At 52.5% G+C, this 27975-nt stretch overlaps 2 protein-coding genes across 4 annotated transcripts in view; one reads left to right on the top strand and one right to left on the bottom strand.

Moving 5' to 3' along the window:
* Window positions 1-5481: 5481 nt before the first annotated feature.
* On the top strand, window positions 5482-24275 carry POLRMT (RNA polymerase mitochondrial). Of its 2 annotated transcripts, none has more exons than XM_053581607.1 (21): window positions 5482-5577; window positions 6063-6161; window positions 10102-10721; window positions 15412-15542; window positions 15659-15845; window positions 17943-18092; window positions 18436-18600; window positions 18673-18843; window positions 19097-19321; window positions 19577-20365; window positions 20798-20920; window positions 21457-21579; window positions 21818-21997; window positions 22216-22302; window positions 22409-22522; window positions 22600-22652; window positions 22733-22831; window positions 23592-23664; window positions 23780-23871; window positions 23981-24057; window positions 24151-24275. In XM_053581607.1, exons 1-21 carry the CDS (start codon window positions 5490-5492, stop codon window positions 24198-24200), a joined length of 3696 nt encoding a protein of 1231 aa, XP_053437582.1. In that variant the 5' UTR covers window positions 5482-5489; the 3' UTR covers window positions 24201-24275. The 2 variants fall into 2 exon arrangements, with proteins under 2 accessions (XP_053437582.1, XP_053437586.1); XM_053581611.1 differs by having other exon boundaries at window positions 18724-18843.
* A 69-nt stretch (window positions 24276-24344) lies between these two features.
* The window catches only part of HCN2 (hyperpolarization activated cyclic nucleotide gated potassium and sodium channel 2), a 34908-nt gene continuing 31277 nt past the window's right edge, over window positions 24345-27975 (bottom strand). For both annotated transcript variants that reach the window (XM_053581633.1, XM_053581634.1), the window contains exons 6-8: window positions 27556-27796; window positions 27133-27297; window positions 24345-25706 (exon numbers count right to left, since the gene is read on the bottom strand). In XM_053581633.1, the coding sequence (XP_053437608.1) occupies window positions 25018-25706; window positions 27133-27297; window positions 27556-27796 (1095 nt within the window). In that variant the 3' untranslated portion in view covers window positions 24345-25017. The remainder of the gene's footprint in view (window positions 25707-27132; window positions 27298-27555; window positions 27797-27975) is intronic.

A 27975-nucleotide genomic window follows, 5' to 3' on the forward strand; every position in this document is an offset into this window, starting at 1 on the left:
ACCTGGGAGTGGAATTGCTGGGTCATATGATAATTCTATGTTTAGCCTTTTGAGGAACTGCCAAAACTGTTTCCACAGTGACCATACCATTTTATAATCCTATCAGCAATACATGAGGCTTCTGACTTCTCCACATTTTCACTAACATTTGTTATTGTCTGTCATTTCTTTTTTTTTTTTTTTGAGACAGAGTCTCACTCTGTCACCCTGGGTAGAGTGCCACGGGGTCACCATAGCTCACAGCAATCTCAAATTCTTGGATTCAAGTGATCCTCTTACCTCAGCCTCCTAAGGAGCTGGGACTACAGGAGCCCTCTACAACATCCAGGAAGTTTTTTCTATTTTTCAGTAGAGATGGAATGTTGCTTTTATTTAGACTGGTCTCTAACTCCCGAGGTCAAGTGATCCACCTGCCTCTGTCTCCCAGAGTGCTAGTATTACAGGTGTGAGCCATTGTGGCCAGCCTCTTTCTTTCTGTAGAGACAGGGTCTCAATCTGGCTCAGCCTGGTCTCTCTAACTCCTGGCCTCAAGTGATTTCTTTTGCTTTGGTCTTCCAAAGTGCTGGGATCACAGTGTGAATCCCTTCTCTCAGCAAGAGTCTTGACAGATATAGTTAGGATCTTCAGATGACATTCAGGAAATTTTCCTGATGGGTCCTAAATGCGGTGGCAGGTGCCCTCATGAGAGACACAGGGAGATTTGGCACAGACATAGAAGAGGAGGTGATGTGACTTTAGAAACAAAGACTGGAGCAACACAACCACAAGCAAAGGATGCTTGGAGCCCCAGGAGCTAGGAGAGGGAGGACGACACTTCACTGGAGCATCCAGAGGGAGCACGGCCTTGCTGATATCCTCTATTTCAGCCTCGTGAAACTGATTTTGGATGTCTGGTCTCCAGATATGTCAGAAAATGAAGTTCTGTTATTTTAAGGCCCTAAGTTTTTGGTCATTTGTCCCAGTGGGCACCAGAACCTGATATCATCTCCTTCCATCTAGAAATTACCAACTTTGGGCTCGGCGCCTGTGGCTCAAGCAGCTAAGGCGCCAGCCACATACACCTGAGCTGGCGGGTTTGAATCCAGCCCGGGCCCACCAAACAACAATGACAGCTACAAGCAAAAAAAAAAAAAAAATATCTGGGCGTTGTGGTGGGCGCCTGTAATCCCAGCTACTTGGGAGGCGGAGGCAGGATAATTGCTTGAACCCAGGAGTTGGCGGTTGCTGTGAGCTGTTATGCCACGGCACTCTACCCAGGGTGACAGCTTGAGGTTCTGTCTCAAAAAAAAAAAAGAAAGAAAGAAAGAAAGAAAGAAATCGCCAACTTTGGCTTGGTGCCTGTAGCAGAGTGGTTAGGATGCCAGCCACATGCACTGAGTCTGGTGGGTTCAAACCAGGCCCAAGCCTGGTAAACAAATAACAACAACAACAAAAAAACAGCCAGGTGTTGTGGCAGGTACCTGTAGTCCCAGCTACTTGGGAGGCTGAGGCAAGAGAATCGCTTAAGGCCAAGAATTGGAGGTTTCTGTGAGCTGTGACGCCACAGCACTTTACCAAGGGCAGCACAGTGAGACTTTGTATCAAAAAAAAAAAGAAAGAATTTACTGACTTTCTTTTCTTTTTTAATTTTTTCTTTAGACAGAGTCTCAAGTTGTCACCCTGGGTAGAGTGCTGTGGCATCATACCTCACAGCAACTTCCAACTCTTGGGCTTAAGTGATCCTCTAGCTTCAGTTTTTCTATTTGTTTTTTTTGTTGTTGTTGTTGAGACAGGGTCCCACCCTATGCCCCTGAGCAGAGTGCAGTGGGCGTGGTAGCTCACCACAACCTCAGACTCGGGCTGCGGGCACCCCGCTGCCTCAGCCTCCGGAAGCCGCTGGGATTACAGGCGCTCGCCGTGACGCCCGGCTGGGTTTTTCCATTTTTTTCACGAGTCGGGGTCTCACTGTCGCTCAGGCGAGTCACGAACTCCTGAGCTCAAGCGATTCTCCCTCCTCAGCCTCCCACAGTGCTGGGATTACAGGCGTGAGCCACCGCGCCCGGCATTTCTATTTGTTTTTTAAAGACTTTTTTTTTTGCAGTTTTTGGCCAGGGCTGGGTTTGAACCCGCCACCTCCAGCATATGGGGCTGGCACCCTACCCCTTTGAGCCACGGGCCCTGCCCCAGTTTTTCTATTTTTAGTAGAGACAGGGTCTCGCTTTTGCTCAGGCTAGTCTCGAACTCCTGAGCTCAAGCAGTCTACCCACCTTGGTCTCCCAGAGTGCTAGGATTACAGGCATGAGTCACCGTGCTTGGCCTTCTTTGCTTTTTTTTTTAACATGGACACTTCTGAAGTCTCATAGAGCCTCCTAGAACGGAGATTCATCTGAACTTCTCATGGCTTAATTTGGACGAGTCGTTGGGTGAGAACCCAATAGAGATGACATACAACAAAAGAGCAGTTTCTGAAACAGATTGTTGCCTGAATGCCAGTCTCTCGGCACTGCATTCAGGGGTCCTCAAACTTTTAAACAGGGGGCCAGTTCACTGTCCATCAGACCGTTGGAGGGCCGGTTAAAAAAAAAACTATGAATAAATTCCTAAGCACACTGCACATATTTTATTTTGAAGTAAAAAAACAAAACGGGAACAAATACAATCACACCGCCGAATATGGCCCATGGGCCATAGTTTGAGGACCCCTGCATCTGTCTCCACCAATCTTGTGTGTTATTAATTTTTTTTAGCTTAAGTTTTTCATGGAAACTTAGCATCACCATCAGAAGTGGAAAACCAGTACCATACAATGACAAGTTGACAGTAAGCCATAAAAAGTAATACGAAGGGGCTTGGCGCCTGTGGCTCAAGCAGCTAAGGCGCCAGCCACATACACCTGAGCTGGCGGGTTTGAATCCAGCCCGGGCCCACCAAACAATGACGGCTGCAACCAAAAAATAGCTGAGCGTTATGGCAGGCACATTTAATCCCAGCTACTTGGGAGGTAGAGGCAGGACAATCGCTTGAGCCCAGGAGTTGAGCTTGCTGTAAGCTGTGATGCCACAGCACTCTACCCAGGGTGACAGCTTGAGGCTCTGTCTCAAAAAAAAAAAAAAAGTAATACAAAGAAGAAAAAACAATATGAGAAATCTCAGATCAATATAATCACAGCTAGGATGCTGAGACTCATGTTAAATACAGGGGTCTCTATGAAGCTTTCCAGTGGACATCAGGAGAAAGTTTGAATGTGAATTGAAAGGAGAATAATTTTTCCCATCACTAAGATTCAGAAACCTGGCTCTTGGGGAAATTTTGGTTTATGGGCTCTGATGTCTTATGAAATAAGTATAAGCGGAAACTGAGGCATGAGGAATGGTGGTGAAAAAATTCAGAAGTCTTGGTTTTCACCCAGGTTTCTGGCTCTGCCAGACTGCAGGGATTCAAAGGGGTATCTCTAGGTCTTAGGGGACCAGGCCCAGCTGATTCATACCCCTGGGGCCAAGAAGCTGACCCCAGGAATGAGTCATGTCTGAGGTCACAGCCCCCTGGGCCATCTTGGGGTGGGCCAAGGCAGGTTAGGGAGGATGCTGCTATCTGCTGAAAACATTCCCAGCCAGTGGCATCACTGTGGCCAAACCCGCGTGGGCAGGTGTGTCTGGAATGTGCCATCAGGCCTGGATGGCTGGCCCTCTCAGAGCACAGGTCCATTCCTCACTCTGGCCTGATGGGGAAATCAAAGTCTGAGCATTCGGGTGCTGATGACAGCTTGACTAGAGGCCCTGAAGGCCCAGGTTGGCCTGGGCCCTAAGCCCCTCCAGCTTCATCTTTGCTTCCTCTGCCTAGACCTCACTCTGCTCAAGTTCCATCAATTACCCCAAGGCTGGTTCTTGCCTCAGGGCCTCTGTAGTTGCTTACTTCTGGCTAGAATGTGTTTACCTCAGATATCCTATTCTCACCCTTCACGTTTCAACTGGTTCCAGGCTAGGAACTCCTCTGTCCAGGCCACAGTTTCCCCTACTTGGCAGTAAGTGGGCAATACCTTTCGCATTTGATTCTAAAGCTCTGTCCATGCCTACTTTCTTTTTTTTTTGAGACAGAGTCTCACTATGTCTCCCTCGGTAGAGTGCTGTGGTGTGGTGTCACAGCTCACAGCAACCTCAAACTCTTGGGCTTAAGCGATTTTCTTGCCTCAGCCTCCCAAGTAGCTGGGTGTCCTTGCCTACTTTTGGATGGGATCACCAGGATGCCAGCGATACGTCCAATAGATCCAGACTCCAAGGATTATTTCATTCCATTTGTCATCATCCTCCTTCAGCAAGCTAATCCACTCTTCCTGCTCCATTCTGCCTCTGTTCCCCGCTCCTTTATTTGTGAGACAGTGTCTCACTCTGTTGCCTTGGGTAGAGTGCCATGGCATCATCATCGTTCTCAGCAACCTCAAACTCTTGGGCTCAAGAGATCATTTTGCTCAACCCACCAAGTAGCTGGAACTACAGGCAAGCGCCATGACACCTTGCTAGTTTTTTTCTATTTTTTAGTACAGACCGGGTCTAGCTGTTGTTCAGGCTGGTCTCAAACTCCTGAGCTCAAGTAATCCACCTGCCCCCACGTCTCACAGTGCTAGGATTACAGGCGGGAGCCACCACTCCCGGTCCCTACCTCTTACCTTGGGGGCAGGGAGATTAGTGGGAGAGGGAAATAAAACACCCCAAATCCCCTTGGCTTTTTGGCTGGGAGTAGCATAGACTTGGGCTTTCCTTTCGATCTCCTAATGTCTTGCTGTGTGTCTGAGCAACTTGGTTGACCTGGATATCCGCTCCCTTCACAACAAACTGGAGTAGTAATTGTTGCCACCCTAGAGTTGTCATGGATCAGTGAAGACTGTGGACAAGAATCTTTAAATTGCAGAACGCTGTCCTAGCAATTAGGTGAATAGTCCTTTAAAAAAATACAGGTTCCGAGGATGGGCGGAGGGAGGGTGATTGGTGGGATTACACCTGCGGTGCATTTTACAAGGGTACATGTGAAACTTAGTAAAGGTAGAATATAAATGTCTTAACACAATAACTAAGAAAATGCCAGGAAGGCTATGTTAACCAGTGTGATGAAAACATGTCAAATGGTATATAAAACCAGTGTATGGTCCCCCATGATCGCATTAATGTACACAGCTATGATTTAATTAAGAAAAATAAAAATCCAGGTTCCAGGTCTTACAAAGATCTCTTTTCCTGCAGCCCCAGTTGCCACGGTAACGCCTCCGCCTGCCCTTTTCTGAGGACTGAGAGAAGAACCAATCAGAGGGCTCAAGGGACGCATGCCTTGTCGCCTCTGGGATATTGCTGCCCCCTGGGAATTGTGGTTCTGGCGGCGCACTTCCGGCCCAGAAGGCGCTTTGCAGCTGACGTCGGAGGTAAAACTACAACTCCCGGCAGGCATGTTGTATGCGCATGCTCGGTGCGGGAGGGGGTGGTGGGAGCTTGCGAGGGTGGGGGTGGGGGTCTGCGTGCGGTATGTCGGCCCTTTGCTGGGGCCGGGGCGCATCGGGGCTGGGGAGAGCCCTGCGGTCCTGCGGCCGCCGTGGCCTCTTGGCTGAGGAAGGTAATGCGGAATACGGCCAGGGGGCGACGCTGCTGCCGCCTTCCCTTTATAGGAGGCCGTGACCTTCGGCTTTTTGCTCTTCTGGGATCCAGTTACTCTCTACCTTTGCTCTTTGCCCTCTTCGGTTCTGAGGACCCTGCTAGTGCAGCCCCGTTTTTCACTCGCATTTGCCCTGCTATTCTGACGGGGGGTGGGGAGTGTCACGGGACACTTTGAACGTAGATTCTTGATTTTTAGAGTCCCTTGATACCGTGTTTGGGATTTATGGCTCTTGACTGTTAAATCCTCTGTACCTTTGGTTATCCTCAGTCTTGCTCCCAGTAATTGCAGCGTGTGGAGCTTCTTCTGCCTTTGATCTCTTGGTTTCTTTCCAGTGAAAGACCCGTGATAACCGAGTTTGCACTGAATTTTAGGGCTTCTTTGGCCTTGACCCATTGCTGAGATTTTGGTCCTGTCCCCCCACCCCCTGGTCTGCTCTCCTATAGGGACCCTCAGTATCGGCCCAGGCCCTAGGAGGAACTACTCTGCCAGCCTCTGTGAACAAGAACTCCGGAAGGACTGGGGCCACGTGGAACTGCTAGAGGGTGAGCCACCCCCACCCCCAGTGACCCTGTGAGAAGGGAGTAGCTTCCTGTTGTGTGGGAAAGGAACTGAAGCTGAGACTAGGGGTTGATCAGTGCCCACCTCTTTAGTGGTTCCTAGGAGCAGCTGAGAGGATGACAGGGATCTTGTAGTGGTGTTCAGCGAGTTGGGTTGATGGGACCTTGCCCTGCACCAAGGAGCCCTGAGAGCTCTCATAATCCCCACTTCCTAGGGAGACAGTTGAGGCCCAAAATTACCTCTGGAGAAGCCTGGGCTGGGTGGTTCATGCCTGTAATCTTAGCATTCTGGGAAGCTGAGGCGAGAGGATCACTTGAGCTCAGGAGTTCAAGACTAGCCTGAACCCCCATGTCTAAAAATAGCTGGCTCAAAGCCTGTGGCTCAAGAGGCTAAGGTGCCAGCCACATACACCTGAGCTGGTGGGTTCAAATCCAGCCTGGCCTGTCAAACAACAAGGATGGCTGCAACCAAAAAACAGCCGGGCGTTGTGGTGGGCGCCTGTAGTCCCAGCTACTTTGGAGGTGGAGGCAGGAGAATTGCTTGAGCCCAGAAGTTGGAGGTTGCTGTGAGCTGTGAAACCACAGCACTCTACCCAGGACGACAGCTTGAGTCTCTGTCTTAAAAATAAATAAATAAAATAAAAAAGTAAAAATAGTGCTGGGCATAGTGGGGGCACCTGTAGTTCCATCTACTCGGGAGGCTGAGGCAGATGGATTGTTTGAGGTTACTGTAAGCTGTGATGCCACAGCACTCTACCAAGGGCAACAGAGTGAGACTCTATCTCAACACCAACAACAAAAAAATCAGGTCTGGAGACTCCCAAGGCCATAAGAGGTCGCACATGCAAAGGATTTTTTTTTTTTTTTGTAGAGACAGAGTCTCACTTTATTGTCCTTGGAAGAGTGCTGTGGCGTCACACAGCTCACAGCAACCTCCAACTCCTGGGCTTAGGCGATTCTGTTGCCTCAGCCTCCCGAGTGGCTGGGACTACAGGCTTCTGCCACAATGCCCAGCTATTTTTTTGTTGCAGTTTGGCTGGGGCCGGGTTTGAACCTGTCACCCTCAGTATATGGGGCCAGTGCCCTACTCACTGAGCCACAGGCGCTGCCCCATGCAAGGGATTTGAGTCCCAAACTGACAAGTTTACCTGTTCTCCAGTTGGGTGCTTGGTAGAGTCCAGTTGACTATGTAACTTGGGAAGGATGGCCCAGGTCTGAGTGGTCTCAGACCTCCAGTCTGGCCTCGTTGGCAGTGTTTTAGGGTTGTGGGAGCATTACTTTGCTTCCCTACCACCCTGTCCAGTGTATCCCCACCTCCTACCCCCTGTGTCCTGCAGCACCAGGGAGGGAGAAGGGAACCTTTAAAAAGAACAAAAGAAGGCTGAGGTGGCTCACACCTGTAATCCCAGCACTCTGGTTGGCCAAGGCAGGTGAATCACCTGAGCTCATGAATTTGAGACCAGTTTGAGCTAGAGTGAGACCCTGTCTCTAAAAAATAGGCGGGCATTGTGGTAGGTGCCTGTAGTCCCAACTAATAGGGAGGCTGAGGCAAGAGAATTGCTTGAGTTCAGGAGTTTGAAGTTGCTGTTTGCCATGACACCACAGCACTCTCCCCAGGGTGACAAAGTGAGACTCTGTCTCAAAAAAATAAAATAAAAAATAAATAAAAAGAACAAAAGTAAAGTTACCAGTACAGTAAACAACCTGCTTCATGTCAATTTTTTCTCTGCTCACCTAGTTATTGTTTATTTACATAGGATCTTACTCTACAAAGTAAATAAATAAACAGTAACTTACTCTGACCCATAGGATAAGATTTTCCTCTGTTATCCAGGGTGGAGTACAGTGGTGTCATCACAGCTCACTGTAGCCTCCAACTCCTGGGCTCAAACAATCCTCCTACCTCAGTCACCCAAGTAGGTGGGGCACAGGTGCTCACCACTACTTATGGCTGGTTATTATATATATATATATTTTTTTTTGGCCGGGGCTGGGTTTGAACCCGCCACCTCCGGCATATGGGACCGGCACCCTACTCCTTGAGCCACAGGCGCCGCCCTATATATATATTTTTTAACCTTATTTTTGTAGAGGTGGAGTCTCACTTTGTTTCCCAGGCTGGTCTCCATCTCCTGGCCTCAAGCTGTCCTCCCACCTTGTCCTCCCAAAGCACCGGGATTATAGATGTGAGCCACTTTGCTAAACCCCCACCAAATTATTTTAAAGCAAAGCCCAAATATTATATCGTTTATTTAAAGGAGGGTCCTAAAAATTTACCTCTTATCACGTGGCCTGTAGCTTAAAAACATCCAACTGTTTTCCTCTCTCATGCAGAATAAACTCTGGGCCTTGCCTACTTCCTCAACCTTTTCATCCCTCTTGCCCTGAAGGACAAAGGATGAGCTGCTCTTGCCTCAGGGGTCTTACACCTGCAGAGCTGACCTTTTATCCCTCTCAGCTCAAGTGTCACTGCCTCAGGAGGAAGCCAGTACCCATGTTCCCCCCCATGTTCCTTTCTCAACACATTCTAGCCTGAAAGTTCTCCTGTTTGTTCTAAAAGTGTTTCCTGAGTTTGAAGAACTGAGGGCCAAGATCACTCTTGTCTTTTTGTTTTATTTCAACAATTTTTTACTGAGCCTTCGTTGGGTGCCACCCTCAACTGTGAACATGACCAACAACTTCTCCTGGCTGGTATTCCATTGAGGGAGGCACATTGAGCAGAAGACAGATACACAGGTCCTCTTTACTCATGGTCTTGTGTTTGCAAGTTTTTTTACTTGCTAAGATTTATTTGTGATCCCCCAAATCAATCCTCACTGTACTTTCATGGTCACAGGCAGACCTGTGCGGAGTAGCAAAAAGCATTCTTGGATGAGGCAATGCCTTGCTTTCTCATTTAGCACATCAGACAGACAAGGGTCTTTTCTGTGGTTCATTTAGTGCTATGTTTTTCACATTTTTGTACTTTTATTTGGTGGTTTTGCTGTTTAAAATGGCCCCTGTGTGTAGTACAGGCATGGATGATAGCACTGGGGGCTGTGAGTTTAGTGATAATAAGTCAACAATAGATTTTCAATAAGCTGTCAACAAAAGCAGATAAAGCAGTTATGTACTGATGTTCAAGAAAAATATGAGCAGAGGCCACAGGACCCTAACCATGTATTTCCCCTGGGAGCAGGATTCAGTTTCCACTAAGTCAGTGTCTGCAGCAACTTTGTAGATTATAACCAGCATAAATACTGAGAGTCGAGCATGCATCAAATGGCCTCTCTTGGTTATAGGGAGTGCTGAGGAGGAAGATGGCAGGAGGGAGGGGCCGTGAACTCTCAGGCGGATGATCTGAGGCCTAGAGACAGGAACTTGTCCTCACTGTTAGTAGTAGCTGTTAGTACTAACCTGTTAGTATATTGAGATTAGAAATAGGCAGGGTTGCATGTACAAAGGCCCTAAGGTAGGACAGTGAAGACAGTAGGGCTGGTGTGAGCATGGAGGAGAATAGGCGATGGGGGAGTGTCATGGGTTACCTGGATAGATTTTGAAGGCAGGGCCCAAAGAATGTGCTGTCAGGAAAGATGTGGACAGAGAGAGAGTGTCAGCCACCCTGAGGGTTGTGGCCTGAACACCTGAGGGGACAGAATTGTCAGTGATGGGGGAGATGCAGAAGAGCATATTTTGGGGATACCAGCGCCTATATGAGGTGCTGAGTGTTGAGAGGCTTGGGTAGAGTACAGAGAGGGTGGTGGGATACATATATCTGGAAATCTGGGCAGCAGCTGGCAGAAAGACACATTAGATGCTTGTCAGCAGATCCATGGGGTTGAGACCTCACAACCAGGAAAGACCAGCTGCCTCCATCTCCCAGCCCAGCACAGGGTATGGAGAGATTGGGGCTTGAACTGACGCCCTTACGTTTGCCCCTGCACAGTGCTCAAGGCGCGGGTACGGCAGTTACAGGCCGAGAGTGTGTCAGAGGTGACAGTCAACAGGGTTGATGTGGCTCAGCTCCCTGAAAATAGTGGCAGCTTCCAGCCACCCAGAAAAGCCCAGGTAGGGGCTAAGGGTGCTGCCCCAGGGTCTTCTGGCCGCTGGGCAGAAAAATTGGACAAGGAGAAGCAGACCTTGCAGAAACGTAAGCAGCGGCTGGAGGTGAAGTTGCAGAAGCGGGCCCAGAAGCTGGCCCAGAAATTGAAGCCTAAGCCTCTGCGGATGGAGCCCCGGCTGCTGAGTGGGCAGCTGGCTGACTGCCTGTACCACTGGGTGCGGGGGACCCCTGAGAGTCCCTGGGAGGAACAGCTGGCCCAGGCACTGAAGGAGGCCCCTCAGAAGCTGAGCCTTGAAGAAAAGCAAGCCCTGGAGGACAAAGAGGTGGAGGTGCAGCTCACACTCCAGCAGCAGAAGCTTCTGGCCTTCTTCGAGTGTTGCCTGCTCACTGGCCACCTGCCCCTTGCCCACCACGTGTTGGTAGACCATCATGGCAGGCCCAACAAGCAGCAGCTGCTCACACTTGCCATGTACAACACTATCATGCTTGGCTGGGCTCGACAGGTAAGCAGTAGCCTGGGGAATGGGCCATACCAAGGGCCACTGCCCTTTCGGTTAAAGGGGCAAATTGAGGCCCAGAGACAGGAACTTGTCCTTACTTAGCCCTGAAGTTAAAAGTCCTTTGTTTTTTATTTTAATAAATTTTCTAGGCTTTTCAAATAGAAATGACATGTTACCCTCAAAGGAAATTTTGGAAGTGACCAAAAAAGAAGGGAAAAATTCTGCTAACCTGTTAGTACATTTCCTTCTGGTCTTTCTCTGGGCTTCTGAATCTGCCTGGGCAAGGGGTATTTTTGGCCTGCAGGGTCAGAAAGTTTTCTCAGGAAGTTGACTTCAGTTTACTTCAGTGCTTTAGGTCTACTTTGCTCTTTTTCTAGTTTCCTAAGGTAGAAGGTTGGACTGTTGTCAGATGCCCTCTGAATACACTGCTTTAGCTGCCTCTCACCCATTTCTTTTTGTTTTTGTTCATCTGGAGTATTTTCTTTTCTTTTTCTTTTTTTTTTTTTTTTTTGAGACGGAGTCTCACTATATTTAGCCCTCGGTAGAATGCTGTGGCATCAGAGCTCACAGCAACCTCAAACTGTTGAACTTAAGTGATTCTCTTGCCTCAGCCTCCTGAGTAGCTGGGACTATAGGTGCCAGCCACAACGCCCAGCTATTTTTTGGTTGCAGTTGTCATTGTTGTTTAGCAGGCCCGGGCTGGGCTCGAATGTGCCAGCCTTGGTGTGTGTGGCTCGTGCCCTACTCATTGAGCTATGAGCGCTGAGCCAATCTGGAGTATTTTCTAATTTCCCATAGAATTTCTTCTTTGACCCAATGTTGTTAAGGGGAGTGTTGGGTACAGACCCTTCCAAGGGAGAAAAGAATCCCCAACATCCCACACTATGACCCTGAAGCTATAATTTGAGAAACAGCAGTAAAAGCTTGTTTAATACTTAGGGAAACAGAGGAGGTTGATTATTAAAATATACTTATCAAGCTAGGCGCCTGTAGCTCAGTGGTAAGGGCAGTATGCTCTGGGGCTGGTGGGTTCAAACTCAGCCTGGGCCTGCTAAACAACAACAATAGAAAAATACCTGGGTGTTGTGGCGGGTGCCTGTAGTCCCAGCTAGGGAGGCTGAGGCAAGAGAATAGCTTGAGCCCAAGAGTTTGAAGTTGCTGTGAGCTGTGATGACATGTCACTCTACTGAGGGTGACAAAGTAAGACTGTCTCAATTAAAAAAAAAAAAAAAGACTAAGTCACAGCTCTCAAGAAATTCCCAGCTCGTGGTGGATAATCCCATCCCCATGTGACAAGTATAAAGGATAAAATATACTTACCAAAATATCAATAGAAATTCGTGGTAGGGCGGCACCTGTGGCTCAGTGGGTAGGGCACTGGCTTCATATACCAAGGGTGGTGGGTTCGACCCGGCCTCGGCCAAACTGCAACAAAAAATAGCTGGGCATGGGCGGCGCCTGTGGCTCAAGGAGTAGGGCACCGGTCCCATATGCCGGAGGTGGCAGGTTCAAACCCATCCCTGGCCAAAAAAAAAAAAATGGGCGGCGCCTGTGGCTCAGTGAGTAGGGCGCTGGCCCCATATGCCGAGGGTGGCGTGTTGGGACCCAGCCCCGGCCAAACTGCAACAGAAAAATAGCCGGGCGTTGTGGCGCGCGCCTGTAGTCCCAGCTGCTTGGGAGGCTGAGGCAAGAGAATCGCGTAAGCCCAAGAGTTAGAGGTTGCTGTGAGCCGTGTGACGCCACGGCACTCTGCCCTCGGCACTCTACCCGAGGGCGGTACAGTGAAACTCTGTCTGTACAAAAAAAAAAAAAAAAATAGCTGGGCGTTGTGGTGGACGCCTATACTCCTAGCTACTTGGGAGGCTGAGGCAAGAGAATCACTTAAGCCCAAGAGTTTGAGGTTGCTGTGAGCTGTGACTCCATGACACTCTACCAAGGGTGACACAGTGAGACTCTGTCTCAAAAAAAAAAAAAGAAAGAAAGAAATTTGTGGTAGAGAATTTTATGCGTTGGGTTTTTGTTTTTGTTTTTCTTGAGACAAGAGTCATGGTTTTTTTGAGATGGGCTGTGCCCAGCCTCTGCTGCTTTATTAATGCTTAAACAACAAAATCCAGGAGCCATTCTAGTAACTATAGTGTCTGTAGTATCCTTAACATGAGGTAGTTTGTTACCAGTGTTCATCATTGCTTGAAGTGTACTATATTTCAGAAATTAGTGTGGAGAACAGTTTTTTCCCCATCTAATGTCACAAACCCTCTAAATTCCCTCACTGGGAAGAGCCCACAGAAAGTTTTCATAATTAGCACCTGCATGAGTTTCTTGGGGCTGCTGTAACAAAGTATCACAAATTTAGTAGCTACAAAAACAGAAACTATTATCTTTTAGTTCTGGAACCCAGAAGTCTGAAATCAAGGTGTCATAGGGTTGTGCTCCCATTAGTGGCTCCAGGGAGGACCCTTCCTGCTTTTTCCAGCTTCTGGGGGTTGCCAGCAATCCTTGCTGACCTTCAGTTTATGGACACATCACTTTGATCTCTGCCTCTGTCTTCATGTGGCCATCTTCTTTACACTTCTCTGTGTGTCCTTTCCTTCTTTTTCCTTTTTTCTTTCTTTTTTGAGACAGACTCAATCTAGTGCCCAGGCTAGAGTGCCAGGGTTGTCCGCATAGCTCGCTGCAACTCTTGAGCCGTCTAACTCCTAGGCTCAACCGATCCTCTTACCTCAGCCTCTTAAGCAGCTGGGGCTACAGGCACTGCCACAACACTGGGCTATTTTTTTCTATTTTTAGAAGAGATGGGGTTTCTCTCTTGTTCAGGCTGGTCTTGAACTCCTGAGCTCAAGTGATCCTGACCCGTTGGCCTCCCAGAGTGCTGGGATTATAGGTGTGGGCCACCATGCCTGGCCTCTTTTTTTTTTTCTTTCTTTCTCCCTTTCCTTCCCTTCCCTTTTTCCTTTCCGTTTTTCCTTTCCCTTTCCCCTTCTCCTTTCCCTTTCTCCCTTTTCTTTTCTTCCCTTCCCTTCCCTTCCCTTCCCTTTCCTTTCCTTGCCCTTTTCCCTTTCCCCCTTTTCCCTTTCCCATTTCCATTTCCTTGGCAGTCTCACTCTATTGCCCAGGCTAGAGTGCAGTGGCATCATCACAGCCCACTGCAGCTTCCAACTCCCAGGCTCAAGTGATCCTTCTGCCTCAGCCTCCTGAGTAGCTGGGCCTTTAGGCACCTGCCAGAACACCTGGCTAATTTCTCTATTTTTAGTAGAGACAGGGTCTCACTCTTAGGCTGATCTCAAATTCCTGAGCTCAAGTGATCCTCTCGCTCTGCCTCTCAGAGTGCTGGGATTACTTACAGGTGTGAGCCACTGCATGCGACCTCCTCTCCCTTATAAGGACATAGGTCATTGGATTTAGGGCCCACCATCATTATGAGCTCTTCTTAACTAACCTTTTTTTTTTTTTTTTTTTTTTGTAGAGACAGAGTCTCACTGTACCGCCCTCGGGTAGAGTGCCGTGGCGTCACACAGCTCACAGCAACCTCTAACTCTTGGGCTTACGCGATTCTCTTGCCTCAGCCTCCTGAGCAGCTGGGACTACAGGCGCCCGCCACAACGCCCGGCTATTTTTTGGTTGCAGTTTGGCCGGGGCTGGGTTTGAACCCGCCACCCTCGGCATATGGGGCCAGCGCCCTACTCACTGAGCCACAGGCGCCGCCCTTAACTAACCTTTTAAGTAACATTTGCAAAGACTGTTTTTCCAAATAAGATAATATTCCACAGTTTCCAGTGAATCTGAATTTCAGGGGAACACTGGTGAACCCATGTCAGGTCAAATACTTTCTGAGTCACACACTCTTCATGGGCATTGTTTGCTTCTTAAGTAATAGTTGTTTCTCAGTGGTTGACATGCAGGATGATGCTTCATAGTCAGTAAGACTTGAGTTTGAGTCTGTTTCTCCCATTTCTTCACTGTGTGGCTTGTAACCAGTCACCTCCACTTCCCCATCTATAAAATGGAAACATTGCTGGATTCTTGGAAGGAGTGTGGGACCTCCTCTAGGACTTCTCAGACTCCATGGGTGTGTTTAAAAGAGGGGTTGAAAATATTATGACATTTTAGAATATATGTTTTCATGTTGTTACTGATATTACTAAAAAATAAAAAGTAGTGAAGTAGGGTAGACATATATTCTGACCATCCCCCCTCCCCTTTTTTTTTGGAGACAGAGGCTCCAGCTGTCACCCTGGGTAGAGTACCATGGCATTACAGCTCATAGCAACCTCCAACTCATGGGCTTAAGCGATTCTCTTGCCTCACCCTCCCAAGTAGCTGGGACTACAGGTGCCTGCCACAACACCTGGCTAATTTTTGGTTGTAGTTGTTGTTGTTTGGCAGGCCCAGACTGGATTTGAACTCTCCAGCTCTGGAGTATGTGGCTGGCGCCTTTAGCCACTTGAGCTACAGGCACCGAGCCACCATCCCTTTCTGTAGAACATTCTGCAGTGTTGGAAATATTTAGTCTCTGGCATACTAGGTGTGGCTGCTGAGCACTTGAAATAATGCTGATTCACTGGAAGGACTGCTGCCACCCTCTGCTCCCCTCCTCTGCAAGACTCTGGATACAGAGAAGGGGTCTTCCAGGAGCACAGAGTGTGGAGAGTCTGGGCTGTCCACAGACCATCTTCACCCCTGCTTGGTCCCCCAGGGCTCCTTCAAGGAACTGGTATATGTGTTCTTCATGGTGAAGGATGCTGGCTTCACCCCAGACCTGCTGTCCTATGCAGCTGCTCTCCAGTGCATGGGTCGGCTGGACCACAATGCCAGGATGATCCAGAGGTAGGTGGGTTGGGTGACCTCTGGTCCTCCTGGAGGACCTGATGCCTGGTGGGAACTGCAGGGAGGCATCTTCAGGGGAGGTTGCATGGGGGCTGACTCTGAGGCTGCCCCTGCAGATGTTTGGAGCAGATGGCCCAGGATGGGCTGCAGCTGCAGGGACTCTTCACAGCTGTGCCCCTGTCTGAGGAGGAGCGGTCCATGCTCCTGAGGGCAGTGGTCAAGGCTCAGCCCACCTTCAGCCCACCGCCTCAGCCCCCACCCCAGGTCAATACCTCAATGCTGCTCAGGGAGATCTACGCCAAGGTGAGCTGGGGCCTGGGGCCTGGCACGCATGGACAGGTTCCACAGGTGTCTCCTCCCCTGTGATAGTGCTATGCTTTCCTGGGAGCCTTAGCTTAGCGTCTGTTAGCCACCCTACCTCTCTGTGCTTCCCTGGCCAACAAGCACATTCTGATTTCTTCTTGCTCTGAAATGGAACAAACCAAAGCCGGAAGTGCCCAGGGGGCTGCAGGTGTCTCCTTGTCCAGGAGGAAGAAGCTATCAGAAGTTTGGAGGGGAAGAGGTGTGAGGCACTGCAGGGATGGTTCTTGCCATGGCCCTAGGCTGGCCTTGGGACTCAGATGCTGCAGAGCCACCAAGTAGATGCCTTGAGTTTGTCCTTTATTGAGATGTAGTTCACTTGCCTGCAAAATTCATCCTTTCAGAGAATATAATTCAATGTTTTAGTGTAGTCAGTGTCTCTTTCTTGAAAATTCTCATCACCCCAAAGATGCCTTGTCCCTATCAGCAGTCACTCCCTGTTTCCTCCCCAGCCCCTGACAACCACGAATCCACTTCCTGTCTCTGTGGATCTCCCTGTTATGGGCATTTCAGTAAATGGGATCTCATACTGTGTGTCCTTCTGTGCTTGCCCCCCTCACTGAGCACAATGTCCTTAAGGTCTGTGCCTATTGTAGCCTGTGTCAGGGCCTCCTTCCTTTTCATGGCTGTGTGGTATTCCCTGTATGGATGAGCATCACTGTTCATCCATTGATAGGTATTTGATCTATTTCTACCTTTTGGCTACTGTGAATGATATGACTGTGAACATTTGTGTACCAAAAACAATTTTTTTTTTTTTTTGAGACAGAGCCTCAAGCTGTCACCCTGGGTAGAGTGCCATGGCATCACAGCTCATAGCAACCTCCAACTCCTCGGCTCAAGCGATTCTCCTGCCTCCGCTTCCCAAGTAGCTGGGACTACAGGCGCCAGCCACAACACCCGGCTATTTTTTGGTTGCAGCTGTCATTATTGTTTGGTGGGCCCGGGCTGGATTCAAACCCACCAGCTCAGGTGTATGTGGCTGGGGCCTTAGCTGCTTGAGTCACAGGTGCTGAGCCTTTTTTTTTTTTTTTTTTTTGATAGAGTCTACTATGTCACCCTCCATAGAGTGCCATAGTGTCATAGCTTACAGCAACCTCAAACTCTTGGGCTTAAGTGATTCTCTTCCTCAGCCTCCCAAGTAGCTGGGACTACAGGCGCCCATCACAACACCCAGCTATTTTATTGTTGTAGTTGTTTAGTTGGCCTGGGCCGGGCTTAAACCCACCAGCCTCAGTGTATGTGGCTGGCGCCATAAGCACTGTGCTATAGGCACTGATCCTTATATACAAATTTTTATGTGAACATACACTTTCTGCTTTTTTTCTTCTTTTTTTTTGGAGATAGTGTCTCACTTTATTGCCCTCAGTAGAGTGCTGTGACATCATAGCTCACAGCAGCCTCAAACTCTTGGGCTCAAGTGATTCTCTTGCCTCAGCCTTCCAAATAGCTGGGACTATAGGCTCCCGCCCCAACATCCGACTATTTTTAGAGTTGGGGTCTCACTTTGGCTCAGACTGGTCTCGAACCTATGAGCTCAGGCAATCCACCCACCTCGGCCTCCCAGAGTGCTAGAATTAGAGGCGTAAGCCACCACGCCTGGCCTGACATAACTTTCAGTTCCAAAGGTGTTGGGTTTTAGTTGCTATTTTTAATTTTATCTGTTTCTATTTTGGTCTGGTCATACATTCATATAGTTCCAAATTTGAGAATTAAAGAGCAGTCGTCCAGGGACTCAATGAACTGTCTGCTGGGCTCTGCCAGCCCCAGTCTTTGCCCTGCACTCCCTAGTCCCCCCCTCCCAGACAGGCACACACCTTTTTGCTCTGTCACTGGTAGCACCTGCTTCGCACACTGTCCCTGCTTTTCACATTGTCAGCAGTGGAGGTGGATAACTCAGGATACTTGCAGGGATAGATTTGGTGCCAGGGCAGGGGGCTCCTAGGCAGGGCAGGTAGACATGCTGGATGCTAGTCAGAGGACACAGGTCTTCTTCAGTCAGGCGCCCAGGCCCTCAATTCCTCCCAATTCCTCCCTCAGGATAGCCCCGTATGCTACCCGAAGTTGCACCTGCCCCTGAAGACCCTGAAGGGCTTCTTTCAGCAGCAGCTCCACATGGAGCTTAACACTACCATCTGTGTAGAGTCTGTGGAGAAGGCCCCAGTGCTAACCGAGGAGACTGTGCATGCGGTGAGGGCACTGAGGGCTTGCTTGGCTGAATAGGCCGGGCGCTTGGTCTGGGCGTGTGTATGGGTGTGGGAGTGTGTGTGGGGGGGGAGTTTGGGCCCCGGAGTTTCACCATATGGAGGCTTAGGGGTCCTAAGGCTGGGTCTCAGCTGTTGCAGCTGTGCATAGAGAGCCCCTAGGTGGGCCCTTCTCCTGAGACACACTGAGGTCCCCACAAAGTCTCTGCAGGGTCATGCCTGCTGAGGCAGGACTTCTGGGTCCAGAGGCTTCCAGACCCTGTCCTCCTGTGAGTTTGGATCTTGCTGGGCTGGCATGGTGACCTTGGCCCACGTCCTGTTCCCTGCAGCGGAAGACCCTGAAGAACCTGCGTATGCAGTGGGAGGCAGCACTGCTCCGAGCTCTGCAGGAAACCAAGGCCACCCAGGCCCGTGAGGCACATGAGGGCCGCCCCACACTCTACCCCTTCTTGTGTCTGCTCAGTGAGCATGAATTTGTGCAGCTGCTCATGCAGGTGGGGCTGGCTTCCCTGGGACAGGATGGGGTGAGGAGGGGCAGGCGACAGGCTCACGGCTGCCTTCCCCAGACCCTTCAGGCGCTGCCTGCCCAGGGTGAGTCCCTTGTCGCCCTGGCCCAGGAGCTGGGCATGCGGGCCTTCAACCGGCACATGGTGCAGAAGCAGAGGCTCAACAACCAGGTGCAGGTGCTGGAGCAGCAGTACACGCAGTACCTGCACCTGCTCGCTGCGGACACACAGGTGAGTGCTAGGTCACAGGGCTGGGGAGTTAGATAGGGAAACTTGAGGCCCCATCCATGGGTCCATGTGGTTGGGTTGCTACTTTCCCTCTCTGGGGCAGCCAGATTTGTCCTTGTCTCTGCCCTTCCCTCTGTCCCGGTCTGCGCCCTCATCTGAATAAGGACAGCTAGTTGCTTAACTAGCTGGGCAGGTGGTGGAGGGCATCCAGTGCTGAAGCCCCAGCCCTTGGCTCCTGACCGACCCTCCCTTCCAGGTAGCTGAGCCTTGCCTGCCTCGGCAGTACTGGGAGGCACTGGAGCCGCCCAAAGCCCTGCGGGAGCAGCCCTGGCCTGTGCCTGTGCTGCTGCAGCTGGGCAGGCAGCTGGCTGAGATGTTGGTACAGGCCGTGCAGATGCCAGGCAGCCTGGCTGCACCCCAGGGCTCCTGCAGGCTCATTCCGGTGCTATACCATGTGTATTCTTTCCGGAGCTACCGCCAGGTAGGTGTGGGGTCCTGAGTCTTATTGGGAGAGGTACCTTGCCAAGTCCAGGGGTATGTTACATGGGGGTGGCAGTGCCATGTGTCCCCTCCCTACAGTAGGTCCTTGACCTCTGGGCAGTCCTTGCTGTCTGCTCCACCTCTGAGGACTTGAAACCTGCCTGCCAGAGGTCAAATATGGCGGTCAGGATTATTTTTAAAGTTGGCTTCTGTTAGCAGGAAGGAGATGGCCCTGACTGCCTGTCTGTGTCCCCAGATTGGCATCCTGAAGCCACATCCAGCCTTTGTGCAGCTTCTGGCAAAAGCAGCAGAGCCTACACTGACCTTTGAGACTGTGGACGTGCCCATGCTGTGCCCACCCCTGCCCTGGACCTCCCCTCACTCTGGTGCCTTCTTGCTGAGTCCGACCAAGCTAATGCGCGCAGTTGAGGGTACCATACAGCACCAGCGGCTGCTGGAGCGCTGCCCACCTGCTGAGCTACATGGTGCCCTGGATGCTCTCACCCAGCTGGGCAACTGTGCCTGGCGTGTCAATGGGCGCGTGCTGGACCTGGTGCTGGAGCTCTTCAGGGGCAAGGGCTGCTCCCATCTTGGTGTGCCGCCCCCAGCCTCTGAGGCACCCCGACCACCGGAGGGCCGCCTGCCACCTGATGCCCCACCTGCCCGCAAGGCTGAACTGCGGCGGGAACTAGCCCGCTGCCTGAAGGTGGCCCGCGAGATGCACAGCTTGCGCGCAGATGCCCTGTACCGCCTCTCGCTGGCCCAGCATCTGCGGCACCACGTCTTCTGGTTGCCTCACAACATGGACTTCCGTGGCCGCACCTATCCCTGCCCACCACACTTCAATCACCTGGGCAGTGACTTAGCACGTGCCCTGCTTGAGTTTGCAGAGGGCCGCCCACTTGGACCCCATGGCCTTGATTGGCTCAAGATTCACCTGGCCAACCTCACTGGGCTCAAGAAGCGTGAGTCGCTACACGAACGCCTGGCCTTTGCAAATGAGGTGATGGATGACATCCTGGACTCTGCAGACCAGCCCATGATGGTAGGGGCTCCCAGCCATGATGCACAGCCCCCTCTCTGCTATCCATCTCTCCACTGCTGTCACTGTCTCTTCTAGCCACTGCCCTCTGGCCTTTCAGACTCGGTGATTGCTGTTCCCTTGGAACCTCAGGGCAAACTGCCAGTCAAGTCCTTTTCTTCTGGTCTTTCTGCCCCAGTTCATCAACAGCTCCTACCCAAAGTAGCTATCCCGTGCCCATAGCCTTTGCCCTACCTAGAAACTTCTGTCCACAGCCTTTCCCCACCCAGAACCTTCATCTATCCATAGCCTTCCTCCCCCAAACATGGCCTTCCCTCTATCCTGTGGCATCCAGGCCATCATTCCTGTATCTTGTCTGTTCTCCCTGTTTCTCCATTTCACCTGGGCTTCAGGGACCCCTGGCCTCACTTGATGCCACCCATGTGTTCTCCTCAGGGCCGGAAGTGGTGGATGGGGGCAGATGAGCCCTGGCAAGCCCTGGCCTGCTGCATGGAGATCGCTAGGGCCGTGCGCACCCCCAACCCTGCCACCTATGTCTCCCACCTTCCTGTTCATCAGGTGAGCCCTGGGCTTGTACCCTTGCTGATGCTATGTTTGTGGAGGATGCTCTGTCAATCAAGGTTGAGTTTAATTCAGCGGTTCTCAACTTGTGGGTCACATATTAAAGGGCTGTGGCATTAGGAAGGTTGAGAACCACTGGTTTAAATGTTAAGGTATCCCTTGTCGTGACATTTGGCATCTGAGATTTCACTTTATAACATGGGTATCTTTTGGAGATGGCAACAGTGGGTCCAGCCATCTTGCTGTGTAGCCTTGGGCCCCAGCAGGGTGCAGGGTTCAGGGGCCACTTCCCTGCTGTAACTGGATTTTGGGATGTGTGGCTCTAAGAATGGTTCAACCTGGGGGTTATTTGGGGGCCCCCACACCCTTGCTTCTCTTGAGTCCTTTTCTCCTTTGTACTTGGGGCTGGCCCCTGTCTCCCAATTTGGCATCCATTGAGCTCACAGTGTGAGCAGAACCCTGGGGAGGAACAGAGTCATGGTCTCATGGTTTGTGGATGCCTCACCACCATAGTGTCCTGTCTGCCACTCCAGGATGGGTCCTGTAATGGTCTGCAGCATTATGCCGCCCTGGGCCGTGACAGCGTAGGTGCCGCCTCTGTCAACCTGATGCCGTTGGATCTGCCACAAGATGTGTATAGTGGGGTGGCTGCACAGGTGGGCACCACGGGCCCCTCCCACCTGCTGCCCACCTGTCATCTCAGGTGTGGCAAGGACACAGGCCCTTGAATCAGTGCCCATGAGCATTGGGCATGGCAGGCCCCCAGTGACCCTATGGTGACCCCATGGCCTTGGCCTGTGCCCAAGAATGTGACGAGAGCTCTGCAGGGAGATGTCAAGGGCTGGGCAGTCCCAGGTTGCCTCATATGGCTCTGACGGCTGCCTGCTGGTGCAGGTGGAAATATTCCGCAGACAGGATGCCAAGGAGGGCTTGCAGGTGGCCCAGGTGCTGGAGGGCTTCATCAGCCGCAAGGTGGTCAAGCAGACAGTGATGACTGTGGTCTACGGGGTCACCCGCTATGGTGGGCGCCTGCAGATTGAGAAGCGCCTCAGGGAGCTCAGCGACTTCCCCCAGGTACATGGGCCTGTGACATCAGGAAATGCTTTGGTTTCACACCAGACCAGCCTTCCGGCTTCCTGCAGACTGCTGCCTGCTCCCAGGCTGGGTCTCAGCTTTCTCATGTCAGCTCCTCTGATTTCATCCTCCCCTACAACCCTGTACCCCTGGTGGGTATGATTGGGCCAGCCCTCCTCCCCTGCCCCCAACCCCCACCCACAGCCTTGCCTCTCCAGGAGTTCGTGTGGGAGGCTTCCCACTACCTTGTGCGTCAGGTGTTCCACAGCCTTCAGGAGATGTTCTCAGGCACCCGGGCCATCCAGGTGAGCCTGTCCTGCCCCTGCTGGGGCTTAGGACCATGGCTGTCCCAGGTGGGGGTGGGGTATCTCTTGGGTGGAAGCCCTGGTCTGAAATGGCCCTTGCCCACAGCACTGGCTGACTGAGAGCGCCCGCCTCATCTCTAATGCAGGCTCAGCGGTGGAATGGGTCACACCGCTGGGCATTCCCATTGTCCAACCCTACCACCAGGACTCCAAGGTCTTGGTATGTGAAGCCCTGGCCCCCTCCACATTGGGTTGGGCCTGGTATGGGCCTCACAACTCCCTCTGCCCTGCCTTCAGGTCAAAGGAGGGATTCAGAGCATCACCTGCAACAGTGGCAAGGACAGCAGCCAGTGAGCCGGGGCCTGGGCAGGGCACTGGGTGGGACCGTGGGCATGGACTGGACCCCTAGCACCCCTTCTCTGTCCCCCAGGAAGCCTAACACACTAAAGCAGAAGAATGGGTTCCCCCCTAACTTTATCCACTCTCTGGACTCCTCGCACATGATGCTCACGGCCCTGCATTGCTACAGGTGGGGACCCTGCCTTGCAGGCCTTCCGGGTGGGAAGGGTACCCCTGATTCATGTGTGCCTGGTCCCCAGGGACAGGGTCCAGAGGGATCGGGCAGGATCTGGGGACAGAGATCTGTACTTGGTGAGGACTCTGGCCATATCTTGTGCCCAGAGGAGGAGCAGCCTGTGCAAGGACTCTAAAGCAGTGAGGTGTGAGCATTGGGGACGGGTTTGCTGGGCAGGCCAAGGAGGGGTGAAAGTATCCTTTAAAGTTCCTACACGACAGGGTCCCTGTGGCCATGCAGGGAGAGCAGGGTGTAGGCTCTGCCCCTTTAGGTGGGCATTTCCAGGTATGGCACAATGAGAAGAGGTCGGGTTCAAGGGCACCTGGACTTTGTCCTGACATGATCCACAGGCTGTGTGAGGGGTAGAGGGAGGATCTGGATTTCCTTCCTAGGCACTGAGTGAAGGGCAGCCGGAGGGGCAGAGGTGTGGACAGTCCTGCCAGGGACATCCACTGCTGTATGGTAGCAGACAGAGCCCTAGGATGGAAGGGGTGGAGGACAGTGCAGCCACCCCATAGAGGGCGCTGAAAGCCTGCTGTATCCTGGAGCGGCATGGGGCTTCCTAAGAACCTTTTCAGTCACACTGGGGCCAGGCCCATGCTTGCTGTGGTGGGGGAGGCTTGGAAGGGGATGGGTGTTCCTGGGGTCTGAGGGAGGCCTCACCTGGGGGAGGGGCACATGGCCAGCCCTCCTCACAGGAGCCCCTTTGCTGCAGGAAGGGCCTCACCTTTGTCTCTGTCCATGACTGCTTCTGGACCCATGCTGCTGATGTCCCCATCATGAACCAGGTACCCCTGTCTCTGTGGTGGCCCAAGCACGTCTGCTCCCTAGTGGCTGCACCTGGGTTTGAGGCAGGTTGGTGCCAGGCCCTGCCTGACCTGGTGCTTATACCTATTTCCCCAGGTGTGCCGGGAGCAGTTTGTCCATCTGCATAGCCAGCCCATCCTACAGGACCTGTCCAGGTTCCTGGTGAAGCGGTTCTGCTCCAGTCCCAGGTGAGGCCTCCCTCAGACCCCAGGAACACCCATCCCCTTCCAAGCCTCCCACCCACCTCTTGGTGCCCCATCCCTGCCTCTATGGGGATTCACCCCCACTTGCTTTTAGCCTCCAGCACCAGAGCCTGGTCCAGCGGATGCAGATCACTAAGCTGATGGAGATGCTGCAGTCTGTGCCTGAGACAGGTAGGGGAGTGATGAGGGGTGGCTCCCTGACCTGGGGAGCAGGGCCTCCCTGCCTCCACCTCTTGTGCCCATACCCATCTCTTTCCTCCACAGGGACCTTCGACTTGGAGCAGGTGAAGCAATCCACATACTTCTTTAGCTGATGTCCCTAGGCTTACAGTGGGACCAAGCCCACTGTGTACCATATTGTAAATAAAGTTAAGTTGTCACCCACAGGAGCTGATGCCGCTGGAAGAGGCGCCCAGCCACATGGGGCCCAACCCCAAGCAATCAGACATTGCAGGCTGGGCGCCAATGCTGTCGTTTATTGCGCGGAATGGGGGTGTGGAGGTTAATGGGGCGGGGGCCGCGGTGGGGGCGCTGCTTCCTCGCCTCATCAGTACATTCATCACTACGTTGAACCCTGGCCTTGTCCTAGCGGCCAGGACGGCCCACCCCTCCCCTGGTGCGGTGCTGGGGGCTTCCCGCTCCAGGAAGGGCACCACGGGGCACACAGGGACAGGGCCAGGCCGGTTATTGCGTGAGCACGGTGGGGGCTGCAGGAAGCCAGCAGGCCAAGTATTGCACTTAAAAAACAATCCTCATCGGAAAGCCACCTAAGAGGTGGGGGCGGGCCGGACTGCACAGTGGTCTCCTCCAGGCCACCGGCCGCCCCTTCCCCACCTTACAGTTGGGGGTACTGAGGCACCGAGGTGAAGAGAGCCCCTCGCACGCACGCGCACATGAGGCCGGGGGTGGGGGCCAGGGGCAATGGGGGTGGGCGCGGGGCGGTGAGGGGTGATGGCTGGGGGTTTGGATGGGGCTCCCCCGCCAGCCTAGCCCGCCCATCCGACTACAACTACCTACTGTCTCTATGGCTTCTGGGGCGGGCAGGCGCGGGGCAGCGCGCAATGGCATGGCTTTGGTCTGAATGACGGCCCACCCCTGGCCAGCCCTGGCCGCGGGGCGGCATGGCGAGGGTCACAAGTTGGATGAGAGGCGCGAGCGCGCGGAGTCCAGCGGGTCGAGGCCGCCGGCAGCGCCGGGCGAGGCCGAGTCCCTGCGGTCCGGGCTGGGCGCAGTGGCCCGTGCTGCGGGCGCGGGCCCGGGCCCCAGGCGCGGCGTGGAACTGCTGGCTGGGCGCGCTGACGCCGTGGGGCCGGGCGCCCCGTGGGGCAGCGAGGGCTGTGAGGCGGACAGCGGGCGAGACGCGCGACTCAGGCGGCGTGCAGGCAGGGCAGGCCCGGCCCGGGGGGCAGCAGGCGAGCCGGGCGTGCCGCCATAGGGCAAGGTCCGCGGCGCCCGAGGGCTGGCGGGTGCGCCCGGGGGACTGGTAGGGGCCGTGGGCCCGGGCGAGGCGACGGGCGCGGGCCCTGGGGGCAGACGGCGCACAAGGCGTGGCGAGCCCAGGGCCAATGGCCCGACAAGCGGGCGCGCCACCTGTGGGCAGAAGCTCATGGCCACTGCCTGCTGCAGCGTGGCGATGGCAGAGGTAACCTGTGGTGGCGGCGGAGGCGGGAAGAGGCCAACGCGCTGACCTAGCTCGGCCTGCTGCACCATCTCGCGGTCGTACTTGACGATCTCCTGGATGATTGCGTTCTCCTGGTTGTTGAACACACCAGAGTTGAGGTCGTGCTGCACCTTGTGGAGCAGGATGGAGTTCTTCTTGCCTGCAGTGGAGGCAGCATCAACACACGGTGGTGTCTACCACAGAGGCTTGCTGTGCGCAGTGAGCATGCACTAGCACCTACTATGTATAGCACATGTGGCTATGTACAGGCATGTGTGGAGTGCCTTCTGTGTAGAGCAAGGAGGTGTGCCTGCTGTATACAACATGCACACATAGAATGACTACAGTGTACAGGCTGAGCACCTGCTGTGTAGAGCAAGCATATTGAGTGCCTGCTGTATATAGCAAACAGGCATTGAGCATCTATTGTATAAAACAAGAACACATGTAGTCCCTCCTGTCTACAGGGACTAGGTGCAGAGTACCTGCTGTGTGCAGGGTGAGTGCCTGCAGTGCAAAACAAGCTGGTATTGAGTGCTTACTAAATAGAATAAGCACATAAGGCGCACTTTCTGTCTACAGAAAGCACATATTGGGTACCTGCTGTGTATAGAAAACAAGTAGTACTTACTTTGTATAGCCACACACATGAGGCACCTTCTGCATATAGCAAGCATGTATTTGAGTACCTGCTGTTTACATGGAGGAGGTATCACTCTAAACCAAGTACGCAAGTGCATCTCCTATATACAATAATCACATATTGAGTGCCTACAGTGTTCAAGAAGCATACCCAGAACACCTGGCTATACCAAGTGCTGAGTACCTACTGTATATAGCAAGTATATCAAATGTGTTGAACACCTACTGCATCAAGCAAATTGTTGAGTGCCTGTCACATACAAACCTGTTGAGTGTTTTTGCATGCTAGCAAGCACCCTCGCACCTCTCCTCCCTACCCAGCCCAGCTTTTCCAGCCACTGTCTTCATTTCTCCAAACAGCATCAGGGCCACCATCTCCCTAGCTCCTGTATCCAGTTGTCAGCAAGTCCTGAGGGTACCACCTCTCAGTCACCTATGGGATCCTCTACCACTCCCTGTCCTGAGGCTGCCCGCCCCCAGGCTACCACTCCCTCCTGGACAATGTGCCCTTGTAGAATGCAAATCCAATCAGGTCACCCCCACCTAGAACCTGCCAGGGCTCTGTACTGCTCCTGATTTACAGTAGACCCTATGTGTCTGGTCTCCCACCTGCATCCCCAACACTCTCCTCCTAGGCCTCCCTGGCTGTAGCTTCCAGGCCTCCTTCCCACCTCAGGGCCTTTGCACATGCTGTGCACAGGCTGCAGCCCCTAAGTCAGCCTTGTGGCCCACCATCTGCTCCTCCAACATACTGCAGCCACTTGACAAATAGCACAACTGCAAACACCTCATGCTTTATCTTCCTTGGGAAACCCAGGCTGTGTCTGGCCAGAGTAGGATGCCAGGTCAGAGGATCGGTCAGAATTCAAATGAACCTGGAGGGTCGCCAGCCACATCCCTCCCATCACAGTCTGATTCCCTCCTTTCATGGATGGCCAACTCACCAATGCGGTCTAGACGGTCAATGGCGACGGTCTCGAAGGCACGTCGCATCATGGGGTATTCTTCCAGCACCTCATTGAAGTTGTCCACACTCAATGAGTAGAGGCGGCAGTAGGTGTCAGCCCGCACACTGGCCGTGCGCCGGCCCCGAGTGAGCAGACAGATCTCTACATGTGGCCAAGAAAAGGCACCTCAGCTGTGAGGCAACACCTACTGCCCCAGCACACCCCCAGGACCCTCCCCACCCTAAGAGCATGGTCCAGCCTCTGTACCTGGGCAGGCACTGGCCTTTCTACCAGAGGCTATTCCTGACACCTGTCCCAGTCACAGTCCACACTCCTATTGGCACCACAGAGTGAAGACATTTCCCCACCTTGCCCTTTGCATTGCTGCAAAGGCTGCAGCTCTGTTCCCCACAGGCTCACCCCCAAAATAGGAGCCATCAGATAACTTCATTTCCTTGTTGCCCTTGGTGAGCACGCTAACCACGCCATGCTGGATAAAGTACATCTTCTTGCCAATGGTGCCCTCACGGATGATGTAGTCACCCGGCTGGAAGACTTCAAACTTGAGTTTGGTCAGCATGGCTGTGACAAAGTTGGGGTCAGCATTGGCAAACAGTGGCATTGAAGCCACCAGCTTCCGGCAGTTGAAGTTGACAATCTCCTGTTGGGGTAGAAGCATGGGTGGTGTCAGGGTGTGGCTCTGGCTCTTGGTTCTTTCTTATTCTTCTTTTGGGACTGTTTTGTCCCAGGGACCTTCGGCTTCCTTATCTGTGAAATGGGTCTAACACTCTAATGTGACACTCACCATCTTTTTTTGTTTGTTTTTTTTTGAGATAGAGC

This window comes from Nycticebus coucang, chromosome 2, assembly GCF_027406575.1.
Source record: "Nycticebus coucang isolate mNycCou1 chromosome 2, mNycCou1.pri, whole genome shotgun sequence".
Classification (NCBI taxonomy): domain Eukaryota; kingdom Metazoa; phylum Chordata; class Mammalia; order Primates; family Lorisidae; genus Nycticebus; species Nycticebus coucang.